The 13,837-nt window shown below is 37.6% G+C and overlaps 3 protein-coding genes across 5 annotated transcripts in view; all 3 read right to left on the bottom strand.

Moving 5' to 3' along the window:
- Positions 1–13,837, bottom strand: part of LOC129791558 (trifunctional purine biosynthetic protein adenosine-3) — a 1,078,967-nt gene that overhangs the window by 356,508 nt on the left and 708,622 nt on the right. The window lies entirely within an intron of this gene.
- The window catches only part of LOC129791559 (potassium/sodium hyperpolarization-activated cyclic nucleotide-gated channel 3), a 1,048,222-nt gene that overhangs the window by 466,867 nt on the left and 567,518 nt on the right, over positions 1–13,837 (bottom strand). The window lies entirely within an intron of this gene.
- LOC129791555 (methylcytosine dioxygenase TET) overlaps positions 1–13,837 on the bottom strand; it is a 90,522-nt gene that overhangs the window by 12,764 nt on the left and 63,921 nt on the right. For all 3 annotated transcript variants that reach the window (XR_008750727.1, XR_008750728.1, XM_055829735.1), the window contains exon 5: positions 3,292–3,594. Coding sequence is in view for 1 of the 3 variants with exons in the window: in XM_055829735.1 (XP_055685710.1) it covers positions 3,292–3,594 (303 nt within the window). In the remaining 2 variants the exon portion in view is untranslated. The remainder of the gene's footprint in view (positions 1–3,291; positions 3,595–13,837) is intronic.

The following is a 13,837-nucleotide window of genomic DNA, read 5'->3' as shown; positions in this document are numbered from 1 at the left end:
TTCTCTTGTAAATAACAATTCAAAGAGATTCCTCTTTGGTTTTTCTTCTGCAAGAGTGTGGTTTTAATTTGATTTCACCACCCATAATTCCATTATAAAATTTTAATTGGACGCATTCTCAGCTCCAGGATGTTCTCCGCCCGCCCGCCCCCCATCCCGTCTTTCTTTGCCGCCCAAGGAACTGGTGAGTGTGTAAACATAAAATATGCTGGCGAATGTGTATTCTGCATATTTAATGCCTCTCCTCTCTCTCTTTTGCTATGAAGGAGAAAATTTTCATTCTTGCGGAGAGCTTCGAGCGTTCCATCCAGTTTTTGGGGTGGAATTGACTACACCACTATACCCTTACCTCTAGCTTAGACTCCACTAGCAGCATAGATAGAGCATACACTGTATATATATATATTCGAAAATCCCATATATAGTTGCGACATAGTACAATGCGGCGATAGAGAGTTATGTACATAAAATCTTTATGCCATCCAATCGCTGCCTCAGACACACTCTATATTGCCAATTTCAAAAACTTTCTGCTTACATAGGAAATTATAACCAAATATTTCATTTTCATCATCATCTGCAAACGCCACAGTCATCATAAGCTCCCCAACTCATTTCCACACACACACACATACCCCCATTGATGTCGCTGAATAAATTTCCACGCTATTTCCCCGAGATATTCTCGGGAGAAAAACCAACAGAATTCAATCAAGCTCTCCAATACACACATCCATTTGTGCCTCCACCACCTCCCGTCCCCACCCAAATTCAACCCCATCGGACATGAGGGAGTAAAACGGCGAGGTTTTCCTCGTCACAAGGGAGCTTTCTCTAGCACAAGTCGTACAAAAAAAATACATAACACGGAAAATCCTATTTGGAAAAATACACACAGAGAATGGCTATGAAATCAATAGAAAATCCTAAATCGAAATGACTTTTTTTTCCACATTACGTACTTTCCTATGCAGACGAAGAAAAATCCCCCAGGATAAACTAAAAAAAACCCTTCCCTACACAGAAAACTCGTGGAACTTTTCTTTAAGTCAATGCTATATTTTAACAAAAAAAAATTCTATTAAATATACTTTGAAGTTGAAATATTTAATTTAATTTTTTTTTGAGAAGAAAAATTGGAATAATATATTAAGTACTTTTAGTGGTATATTATATTGAGGATTTATCTAGACGAGAAAAGCTCCCATAAAACGAGGAAAATGGAATGAAAATGAGTTGAAAAATGTTGAAGATTTATCTTAGAATTTTGATAACTTGTGAAAAATCTTGAAGAATTTATGAAAATTTATGAAAATCGTTAAAAAGAGTTTAATAAATATGAAAATTGTTACGTATTAGGGAGTGACAGGATTCTTTAATGAAACGCATCCCTTAAGAATTAAAATTTCTCACCCCTCCAATGAGCTAAATTCTCTAGAAAAACCTTCAACTTCTCATCCAGCTTTCTAACAAATAAAACAACGTAAGAAAACCGTTGGAATCTCATTTTCTTTTTCATTTTTAAAATATCTCTTAAAGTATCCCGTAATTTCTTGAATTATTAAATTGTTTTTCTCCCAACTGTGGTTAGAAAACATGTAAAAAAAATCCCAAAGGCAAAAAAAAGCTCTTGGGTGGTGAAAAATATCTCGGAGCAATCAATTAACATGTGGGGGGGGGGTGAGTTGAGCTGCATTTTTTTACCGTGTGTACATATATTTATAAGAAGTGCGAGGAAAAAATTAATTGAAAATTTCTACCCTCGGATTTTCTCTGACCAAACGTTGTTGAGCAAAAACGCGCGAGCCCAGCAAAACAACCCCCCAAAGCTCATCTTTTTTTTTCTCTCTCCCTGGTTCTATGCTTGCTCACCTCCCTTGGCCCCCTTCGCGTTGGGAGCTTGTGGAAATGTGTGTAATGTATGTAATTCTAGATCGAAGGTGCGCAATTGCTTTGCGCAAAAAGATGCAGGCAAACGGCTTCGCGCGAGAGACGGTGGGTGGGCATGGGTTGGGCCACCCAGGGAGTGTGAGAGACCTTTGCGATGGGGTCAAATGCTGGGCGGAATCCCTATGGGGCAAGGGGGCGTGTGTGTGTGTGTGCGGCCCCCTCCGAAAGAATGGAAATCTCACCGACACGTGGTTAATTTCAATTTACACTCACCAGACAGACAACCAGGCGACCCCACTGCACACGATGCCACTTTGGATGTTTTGGCTGCCCAAAGAGCAATTTACACCACCAACCACCACACAGGGGGTGATGGTGGATGTGCAATTTCACCCACACACCTTCCCCCCTCGCTAGTGCAGAATTTTCCCATTGCTGAGGAAAAAGCAAACCACCCCTTCCCTCCCTTTACCAGAGAGTGGTTTGAACTTTTGCAAGAACTTTTGCACGAAGCTCTACGCGACACTGAGAGCTTCTCAAGCGTAAACCAATTTGAAGCTGTTGGCAAAGAGCTTTAAATTCACAAAAATATAGACTACTGGGAGGAAATTATTTTTGGAATACATTTATTGGAAAAATTGTATTGCAGGTGAAGGTTTTGAAATAAGAAAAACGAAGAAGAGCTTTTTGAAAAGACTCTGAAGCTTTGAGAAAATTTTTTTGGAATTTTCAAATGTTTGTTGATTTGGTTTGAAAATGTATTTAGAGCTTTTTTTTAAAGGTCTTTTGTCGTTTGAAAAAAAATCAATTAACAGTAATCCAGGAGAAACCTCATAAAAATGAGCTTTTGGTATGAGCCTCAGTGCGTGTGGAGCTTTTCTCCCTTTTGAAAATTTTCTCTTCTCCCCTATAGAGGATTTTAATGAATATATTCCTTCAACTCTGCAACGGCTTAGGGTAAAAGTTTTGCAGCAACTCGAGACGGAAATTAAATTGAATCTCAATATTTGCAAAGTTTTTCGATTAGTTTTATCCACTTTTATATACGCTACTCGCATATCCAAGAGCTTTGCCGCTTTTACTATCCCTCTTTTCAGTCTGCAATTTTTATTCCAATCCTGTCGTTCCTTTTTTGTGCAGCTCTCTCCTCTTGCCGCCTCTATCATCAAAGCCATTGAGGGCTTCGTTTTTTTTTCTTTGCGCTCACTAAAGGGCAAATTCTTTTTTAGCTTCGAGTGTGAAGTTTTTGATTGCAAAGAGAGGTTAAAAAAATTTTTCACTCAAAGGCACGAGAATTGAGACAAGAGCTGTGTGGCAGGACTCAGATTATGGGAAGAAGATGGGGAAGGAAGTATAAAGAGAATTTTTTTTCAGTGTAGAGAAAGAAGATGGAATTCTTACCATTGGCTGCTGTGGTTGATCCTTCATGGTTTGTACTGTGGTTCCTCCACCGGACACTGCCTGCTGCTGTGACTGTTGGTTCTGCTGACTATGCTGCGCCTGGGCAACAATGGGTGGATTCACAACGCCACTTCCTGCACTTCCTCCTGACACCACCACGAGCTGATTCGTCGTGGATGCAGTTGTTGTATTGGGTGATGGCTGCGGAACTGCGGCCGGAGCTGGACTAATGGATGATGTTGGTGGCTGTGGTCGTGGCGATATGACTGCTCCGAATTTCAGAGATTTCCGACCACGAACACTCTGCAAAAGAAAAATGCAGAAAAAACTCAATTAAAAATGGATTTTCAACACGACTCCTCCCTCTTCTTTTGGATGCTGTGAGAGTAAAAAAGTTTTTAATTTCCAAAGAAAAGGCTTCTCTTTAAAAAAACAAACTAAGCTGCATCCTCTGACTTTCTGCATGATTGAATTGAGAAAATCTCAACATTAAAAACAAGAGCTTAAAGCTTTAAAGCTTTTTTTATTTTCTTGCAATAAATGACCCCTAAAAAGAATTTTTCCTTGCATTAGGAGAATTTGTACCTAATAAATAATCATTATAATGCAAAAATGAAATATCGACTGTCGGGTGCTTGGAGAGAAAAGAAAACTTGATATTTCCACCAAGGTATGGTGGTAAATAATAAAATGTATATTTACAGAGAGCGAGTTCGAGATTCATTGTGGGGGCCATAGACACGACAGGAGGTGATTTGTCATCCTGACGGTTACTGATTACGGCACAAAATGAAAATTTATGACGCAATTTGATCAAGTGTGACGTATTTTAGTTGGATAATTGGCTTGGACGGCTATCTTATTCATATATAAGCCATTTATCAGTTATCCTCTCGGCTCTCAGTACCCAATAGAGATCCATTTCATCCACCTTCAATTTTATTTTCAATCCCTGTCGCTTTTCCAATTGATTTACAGCTTTTGTGACCATCCCAAAGCTTCCGGTGTGTGTGTTGGGGCAGAGCGACAGTGAAAAATCTCCATTCGAGAGAAACTAATTGGAGACAAGGGGATGTGCTGCGCCGTGTAGGCTGACATGGGGACACTTGTGGCAGAGGCCAGAGAGCTTTATCCCCATAATCCCATGAGAGGGTTAAAGCCCCAACATAAATATATGGAGGTTTCCAATGGATTTATCATTCGCTTTTGCCATGGGTAAAGGAGCTTTTATTTTAAATTAACGACCATTAACAATTTTTTTTTAACTAAATGTGTGTGAATTTAACAAATTAAAAGAATTTAATTAATTTGGCATAAAAATTCTTTGATTGTGAGACAACCTCATACATTTTAATCCCTTTAAAGTTCCTTGGAAATTTACCCAAAAAACCTTTGGAAAAATAACATTTTCCTTCCCAAGAAGAAATTTCCATTTTTTTTTCTCTTTTACCAAACCCCCAAATCTTGAAAATGCAAAAGATATCCTGGACAGAGCCTCCCAAAATATTATGCTACCTCCTGTGTTATTTGTAGCATGTTAGTTTAGGACCTTCAATGTAAATTCCTCCTTCCTGGCGCAGGATGGTGTTTTTCACATTGTACGAAAATTTGCACAAAACGGAGAAAATTGTGAAAATCAATGAAAATCCACCCGATGGACGTTCATTCTTAGTTGTTTCGCACTACTTTCTCTGTGCAGAGAGGTAGGACGGCGAAGGAGGAAAATTTGTGTGGGAGAGGGAGGTTGTAATTTTGGGTTTTGGCAAACTTGAGTGCAAATTCCCAGGTCAGGTATTTACACAAGTCAGCACGGAAAAGCTCCCTTCTGGATGAAATGAAGTATATAGATGGGTGACCTCGGGGCTGATTGTGGGGACTTTTTGTTTATCTTCCACCTCGACCCCTGACCCCCAGCCTTGCCAAAATTTCCATAATTGCAAATAAAGTGCCCCACACACATACACCCCCCCCACCTAAAACTCTCTTCTCACTCAATCTCCACCGCAAAGGAATTTCTTCACGTGAAATTTCTCCCATTTAAATTCACCTCAAAAATTCGACATGTTTTTGCATAGCTTTTTCATGCTTGAATATATTTTTCCTGAAAAACCATGTTTCAGTGTAATTTGCATTTCTTACGCGAGAAGACATTATGAAGGTTTTTTTTCAAGGTATTCAATGCAAAAAATATGAGAGTGTCCTTTTACAAGAAAAAAAAAGGAAAAGCACGTACTTGTTAAATTAATTAACAAAAGTGGGCGGAAATGGAGCAGACGGAAACCCTCAATGAGGAAGCTTGGTTAAGACATTTTCTTAAAAAAAAAAACATTTAAAATGATTTTGTAAAAAAAACTGTTAAAAACTCATTTCAAAGAGATAGTTTTATCAAACTAATTCGTCTTAAATAAAAGAATTTATAAAACAAATCCATAAGAATTAGAAATGAAGAGAATTCTTTCAGGCATGTTTTGAAGGTAAATAAAATATGCCGAAAAGTATTTAATGTGAAGGAATGACCAAAGTTTTAAGAAGCTTTTTGGAGCTTTTCAGAGCTCTTTCAAAGTTCCTAAAAATTCTGAGAAAATTTCACTCATTTCCAATGTATTTTGTGCCTGCTTTCCATCCACACCAGTTTTCCATGAGAACTCGCCTTGCAATTTAAAATATTCATGAGAGAATTTCCCAGAGTGAATGTATGTAAATATTTCGGAGTACAAATTAGCTATGCCAATTGAATTGTATGTACATTTCGCCAGGAGGTACCTCCATTATGGTACAGCCTTGGAACGTCGTGGTGTGTGGGGATGAAGAGTGAGGAGTAGCCTCCCCCGAAAAGAGGGCGAGAAGTTTTGCGGAGAAATGAATGGGATGGTGGTGGCGAAATCTCATGAGTAGCGCGCTACCATGGAAACCCCGGAGAGAGCTTTTCAGTACATATTATAACCACCACCACGTCCAGGAGCAATTTGTCGGGGGTCGTCTGTTCGCGTCAGTACTTTCACATGTGGGACATTCTGCAGGCTCACGTCTCCGTGCATGAAAATTGATTTGATACACAGAGGAGCCAACCCGCAGTTGCTGGCCACTCACCCACCCCGTTTGCTGATCAACAAGGATGAGAAGTATGCAACAAAAGGAAGTCGATTGCATAGAGAAAGTCCTCCCGTCTGCTGCTCTCTCCCCAAAAGTGAGGAGACGGGTCAATAGAAAATTCTCCATGAATATGCTGATGAAATTGGATTTGGTATACATATATGATGCAGGAGGGGCCCTTTTCCATGGCGCGCCTTGTGCAAGCCTTCCCCAAAATTACCAATTTAACTTTAATCAAGAAACCATAAATTTCCTCTTCAGGGCTACTTCCTCTCCTTCATATCCTGGGGATGTGCACATAAAACTTTTCCATGTACAATCCATGTGTTTGCACATTACATAGTGCATGAACAATTGTTTGGGATCACATAAGACACGTACATAGAGACGCCAATACCCTGAGAGAGAACCTATGTAAACCGCCCAAGATGCATTCAACCGCAATATTTTCTTGCACACAGGGCTGAATTTGGACTTTTTCTTCTGTAAAGTGCTTTTTATGGGCGCTTTTTTTCTTGCTTCTCTACCAACACATAGTCTGGAGATTTAAGTTTTTAAGTTGGGGCTTTTTGTGCTCAATATTGTGCCTAAATTTACGGCTTTGCATACAGAAGATGTGCATAAAAAATGAAAGAGATTCTTTGGGACGAAAAGCTTCTTCCACAGAGCTTTAGTCTTTTTTTTTTAAATATTAATTACATGATTTTACTATTAAGACAATATTTCTTTTTTTTTACTTAAATTAAGCTTAAAATAAATAATTTAACGTAGAAAATTATTTTATCCATCAATTTTCAATATATTTAAAATTTAAATGTACATATATTATTCGCAAAGCTTTTAATTATCCCAAAAGCTTGCATTGTTCTCATTTTCTCTCCCTTTTAAAAAAAATTCCTCCCCGTTATTCATTTTGTTTTTCTTGGGTGAAATCCGCAAAAGTTATCTTATGCGAAGGAGCCCCATTGTCGCGCGGGGGGAAGCTGATCAATAAATTACGCGACTCATTTAATCAAAAATTGACTGAAACATTGATAAATTATTATCCAGCGAAAACCATTAAACGCAAACCCCACAGAGAATAAAGGCGGGAGGTTGGGCTGCAAGGGACGTGGAGGAAAATTGCCAATATGAGTTGAAGGAGAGAGCAAAGAAGAGAGAAAAAAACCCCGACGCAAGATTAATTGATAATGAGACACCAAAAAAGGGGCGAACAAGTCCCAGAGAAACGAAGGAATAAAAATCGAATGGGAACGAATGAGATGCGAAAGAGGAATGGCGAATGAGGATACGAAAAAAAACGGCAAAAATTTATACCTTTAGCTCATTATGCCTTGTATATGTATAGTATGAGATTTGCTAGAATATAATGAGTTCTCCAAAGTTTATTATTTAAGTATTCCTCGCCGAAAGGAGGTGTGTCGTCATGTCTCTGCCCCCTGTGTGCCCTACACCATGCGGGGGTGGATGGTGGGAGAAAAAGTAAGGTATATACTTAAGTTTACCACAGAGTGAGCCAGGAAATAAGTTTCAGCATAACTTTCCCACAAATGAATTGCCATAGCATAGCATTGAAAACATACATAGTCACATTTATTTGTGAATGATTTTAATTAAGAATTAGTCCCCAATTTATACAAAAGTCTCACAGTCAGAGAAACTTTCTCGGGGACTCTGGGAGCTTTTGTGAATTTTAGTTTTAAACCACTTTGTCATTGATATTCCAGCACGAATAATATTTTGGGATAAATCTGATTTATTTTTCATCATTTTGTTGCTAAAGCTTCCAAATGAAAGTTTATAAAGTTTTCTCTAATGAAAATTGAAGCTTTTGGATGTAGCTACATACATACATATCACATTCAAGAGTATCTATATGTATGTAATTAAGTAAAGTTATAACAAGCTGAACTAATTTATTACAGATAAACTATATAACTTTGCTAAATGAAAGATTATGATAGAGTTTTTGTTTTTAAATATATATTAATTGATTTTCATTCTGAAGAAAATTTTAAAATTATATTTCTCTTCGTTAAAAAAATTAAAACATATCTTTTAAATATTTCTTCGTCAGCAAAAGGAATCTTAAGAAATTAAAATTTGAGCTTTTTAAATAATCAATTAACTGAAAATTCTAATCGCGAAATTATTGGTAAAGCTTTTTTTTCTACATTAAAAACAAGAGTAATGACTTCAGAACAAATCAACGAAAATCTTTAACGGTTAGATAAAAAAAAAGGACGATAAGATTTTCTTAAAGAACAAATTCAACACGCCATAAGAATGTTTCAAGTGTTGAACGATAAATTCCCTTAAAGCAACTCCACACTTCCTGTGCAAAGAAGCCGCCGTCAAAAGGATAGAAGACAGCGAGTCTTTAAGAAGTGATTAAGTGGAGGTTTTCCACCCACCCTCGGGGGTACACACACAATTTGAATGGAGTGTGCCCTCGTGCCAAAAGCTTTGGTGGGATGATGAGTAAAAAGCATCGCCACCCCCTTGACACTCAATTGTCTCCTGCAGACATAGATGGATTAGCTGTGGGGGTGAAAAATCGACTCTATGCAATTTGTTTTTTGGGCGGCAAAAAAGCACACTCATAGCGAAGGGTGGAAAAAACGGAGGGAACTGCCTCAGGGGGTACTTTTCATTTTTCATGTTCACCAAGAGGGAGAGCATTAGCATAAAAATCGATTTTTGAGCTACATATCGCGGCATTTTGGGTACGTTTGTGTACGCGACTGAATGAGAGTAACCTTCAAAAATGTAGCGGCTGCACACGCTGTACGCAGATTGTTGCGAAAAATCCTTGGAAGCACTTTGGATTTTTTCTCCTTCTCTGCAAGCTTTTTTTCTTCTTCTTCCTTAAACAATTCTGTTCTTGAGCACAATGCACTAATTAATCCACACGGGAAGTGTTAAAGATTTCTTTTTTTTTTGAGCACAACACCACTTGTGTTATATATGTGATGCACTTTGAGCATAAACACAAGAAAAGCTTTTTTTTGAAAGCTCTCAAGATGTTCCTTCTGGGCACGAGACACACGTAAAAACACCCAACAAACGGTCAAGGAAAGCTCCCTTTTGGAGTGATTATAGCAAAAAAAAGACGACTCCTCTGCGGAAAATCCACCAGACTCTTTGACTTGGAGAGAGAGAGATGTGTTTGGTGTAAAGAATACTCCTTGGGGGATTGCGAAAAGACCGTTCGCGTCTCAATGACCGAGAAGTTCTGAGAAGACTGAACCGGGCCGAATCTGCGGCGAGTCTCAATGCTGGGAGAGTTTATGCTCGCACATAGAATGCCGACAGTGGGGAGAAGTTCTCCGTGGCCTGTCGGAGGAGCGAAACACCATTTGTGATGTCTTCTTCTCTTTCATGGCCTTTCGTGGCTCCCAAACATTCATGCACACACATACATATAGAAAATCCGCGAATGTCGCGAAGTGAGGGTGGCCGTCGCGCAAGACAAGGACAGCGCACACGCCAGAGGGGGCTTCGAATTGCCACATTGCGGGGTCGCCTTCTCCACAATTTCCTCGCTGTACGTAACATACAAGCCAGCCGACTGGCGAGACAGGAGATGTCTCCCTCGAGGGAACATCACGCACGCTATGCGTCTTAGCACCTGACCATACACTCATCTTTTGCATTGCCCAGCTAATGGTATAGGTATATCCCGACATCCCCGGGGAAATCCCAGACGAAGCTTTGGCCAAATAAAAAGATTGAGAGGGAAAGTTGTTTTATTCTACTTTTTTTTTTAATCTTCTTCAAATGAATGTGAGAGATTTGCAGATTAATATTGCTCAGAATTTTGTCATATTGTAAAATTAAATTTGCCACTAGATGTCGTTAGTCTTATGGTTAGAATTTAGGCTTTAAAGAGAAATTTTTACCTTTGAACTTTTGTTGAACAATTAATTAATCTTTTAAGATTCTTTTGGAAGCTTTTATATTAAATATATAGGTATTTTAAAGTTTTATTGAAGATTCTTAAAAAAATGCTGTTTTCTATGAACCACAGATAGAAGTTCTAATAACTGAAACCGCCTTCTCAGAAACAAAATTAAGGAAAATGATTTTAATGAGATATTCATTACAACCCCCATCTGTAATATTTTATATACATTTACAAAACAACATTGCTGGACAAAGGAATATTGAGAAATTCCTTATTAATGCTCCTATGTAAACCCCAAAACTATGGTGCGCCACTTAAATGGATTTAAATACTTCTTGGAAACGCCATGGCTGAATATTCCTCAGCAATTAATATTGCACAGTGAGAGTATTTAAAATTAAGCACTATTGACTGTGAGAGCTTTCAGCGAGGAGCTTTTCCCCGAGCATACCTCCACAGAGTACTCCATCAATATTTATGAGCGCTACCCCACAGCAGTGTGAGGCATGGCGGTGGGGGAGGAGTGAAAAATAGCAAAATTTTGTCGCCGGATATTAAAGTAATTTCGACGTTGAAAATGTGCTTCGGCTCTCTATCTTAATGACATAAAAGGGAACTTTTCACTCCCAATAACAAGCTCATTTATCAAAGTTAATGCGCTCCTCTCTCACTGGCAATTGCATCACCACACCGAGCACTTTGGCGACAATTTTACAACTTTCTTTATAAGTTGCTAATTGTAAAATTTTCAATTATGGTGGTCTCTATGTGGCTCTTTTTTTGTCGCAGCCACACCACGTGCATATGCGAGCTCTTCATGCGCCCAACTAGGAGGTATAATGAGACTGAAATGAAATCAATTCCCTGTCCTGGGATGCTATTAAAATTTACAATAATCGTAAATAATTGAAGGCACGTCTACCTACATACATATGTAGAGCTTTGGTACAAGATGGCTCACAGACATTAAGTTTATGTTTATAGTTTGGAGAAATTGCAAAGTGTGGTAATTATAATGCAAGATAAAGTTTAAGAAATTGAGATTGTTCGAGTGTTCTTATTACATGTCAAATTACATAGAAAAAAAAGCTTTTCTAATATTTTTTAGAGCTTATGTTGGTATATGTTCAATAGTGAGGCGAATAATTTACATTGTAGTGCCTGATGATGGTTATAAATAAACCGAAATGTCACTGAGAGTGTCAAGATGCTCGTTTTTTTTCGTTTTATTACCTCTGAAGAGAAATATCCTTACACACAGTCGCTGATATCTTTAATTAAAGCTCTTGCCTTTTTAGAACACGAGAAATTATATTTTTGTTAAGAAAATATACGGACATTTTGAAAATTTTAAAAGACTTAAAAGAAGTCAAATTAAGCTTCATTTCATTAATTTTTTAACAAAATTATTTGAGATTTTGTCACTGTTTTTTTTTAGTAAAAATTCTTGATTCTTTTGTGGATTAGAAACTTAAAATAAAACAAGGTTAAACATACAAAAAAATTTGAATATTGCTTTGTAAACATAACGAATTTTCTTGAAAAAATTGCGCCCAAAATATCTTGAATCTCTATGATGGTACAGCATTGAAGCGATGGGCTATATAGAGGCAGTGGCTACACATAGTGTTTTACATTAAAGTAAAATCAATACCGTAGTCTCTCCTCTTAGATGGTGGAGCTGCTGATATCCTTGTTCGGATTTTCACCTACACACACAGCTAACGTGGTCGCGCACCATGCTGTGTACAGAGAACTACCCAAAATAACCCACCCACATGTGGACTTTTAGTACTACACACAGAGTGCACCAACAGAATCCTGCGGGGCCTACAAGGAGATGCACATAGCGACTGGGTGGTGGGTGTTTCATATATAAATGTAGATAAAATCCCACCTCCCCCTCACATTGTTCTACCGCCCGTATTGCAAAATTGCTTCTCTCGTATCTCCTTTCTTCTTTCAACTCGGCTGCCCTGCACGGGGTTTTGGAGCACATATTACTCCCTCCTTTTGGTCTGGGCAACATGTAATTAATTTTAATTTGCATGCCGTAATTGAACACAGGCCAGAATTTATTGAAAAAGAGGAGTACAGCGAGCGGGAAAAAAAGAAAACTAAAAGCGAGGCATCCAAGGATAGACATGCATGGAGTATTCCTCCCAAAATGAGATACACGTTGGGGAAAAAATACAATTAAGTAACTTGCGGATGTGAGAAAATAGCCATTTGGATGAAACTCTTATTTATTTTACAATTTTCCACCCATTTGCCACAAGAAGTGTTGTTAGAATAAAATACTAAACTGTTAGTAATTGCGTTTTGATGCTCTTACATTGCACAACAAAGATTTTAGGAGCAAAATAAAAATGTAGGGATGCTTTTTAATAAATCAAAACGTCGCTGGTGAAACGTTTCTTTGTATTTTTCCCTTTGCATTTAGAAAGCTTCAATATTGCATGAAAAATTTGCTCTAATTTGTCAAAAAAGACAAATTTTCTCGCGTGAATTAAATACAAAATGGGGTGAATACGTTTCTCGTGTCGAAAAGGGGGAAAATGTAGCCGCGCACGCAAACGCAGTTCGTGCAAAAAGGGAAATAATTGCTCATGCAAACCAGTTCAAGAAATTAATTTTTAGAAAAAAAATTGTACACAAACGTTTAAAATAATTTACAAACGTACTTTTATTGCCATGTGAAAGTATTTTCTGCAAGAACACTTAAAACGTCGCATCATTAACATTCTCAAGCATAATTTTGCATATAATTGCAAACAATCATCTTCCTGAAACTACTACATTTCACCCAAAAAACCACCATCTTGTTTTCTTAAGATCGTAAATTTTTTCTTGAAAATGTTGTGGTAGAAAAGGGAATTTTAAAGGGATCCGCAAATGGAAAAAGAAATCCCTTAAAAATTATTTTCAATGCGTTACAGCGCGTAAGTTCTTTGTGACGGAGAATGGAATATTTTATAGGCATTATTTATGCGAAAGAAATTCAACAATGCGAAAAAATGGCAAAAATTTAAACGAATACAAAAGCCATTCGTGGTTTTTTGTTCATTTTATTTTGTTGGCTCTCGCGATTGTGCCAAAAGGTTCTTTTGTTGGATGTCTCTTGTTTTTTTTGGACTGCTCAATGCACCAAGATGCCCCAAAAATGAAATGTTTGTTTTGCCTTTGATTTGAAGAATTTGATTTATTTTCAAACGGAATTTAAGCTTGATTTTTAGTGTTTTCTTGAGGGGGAGGCAAATCTATGAAAACAGATTTTTTTTTTTCAAAATTCTTTCTCTTCTAATGCAACAAAGATTTGCTTAAAAACGCGAAGAATGACGTCACAAGTCTGTGTTTTTCCTGCATGAAGCATTGGCGCTCATGTTTCGTTGATGATTTTTTTTTTTGAAAATGCATTTTATGCTTCAAGCATCATAAGAAACAGAAAAAACAATAGTGACGTCATTCTTAGTTCTTAGCATTTTTTTTTTGCCAAAATACTATTTTTTTTGTAGCTCATCACAGTGGAAAATATCTCTGGCGAAT

The sequence above is a fragment of the Lutzomyia longipalpis genome, chromosome 3, assembly GCF_024334085.1.
Source record: "Lutzomyia longipalpis isolate SR_M1_2022 chromosome 3, ASM2433408v1".
In the NCBI taxonomy this organism is placed as follows: domain Eukaryota; kingdom Metazoa; phylum Arthropoda; class Insecta; order Diptera; family Psychodidae; genus Lutzomyia; species Lutzomyia longipalpis.
The sequence above is the reverse complement of the archived record's forward strand: the minus strand, read 5'-3'. Positions and strand labels throughout refer to the sequence as shown.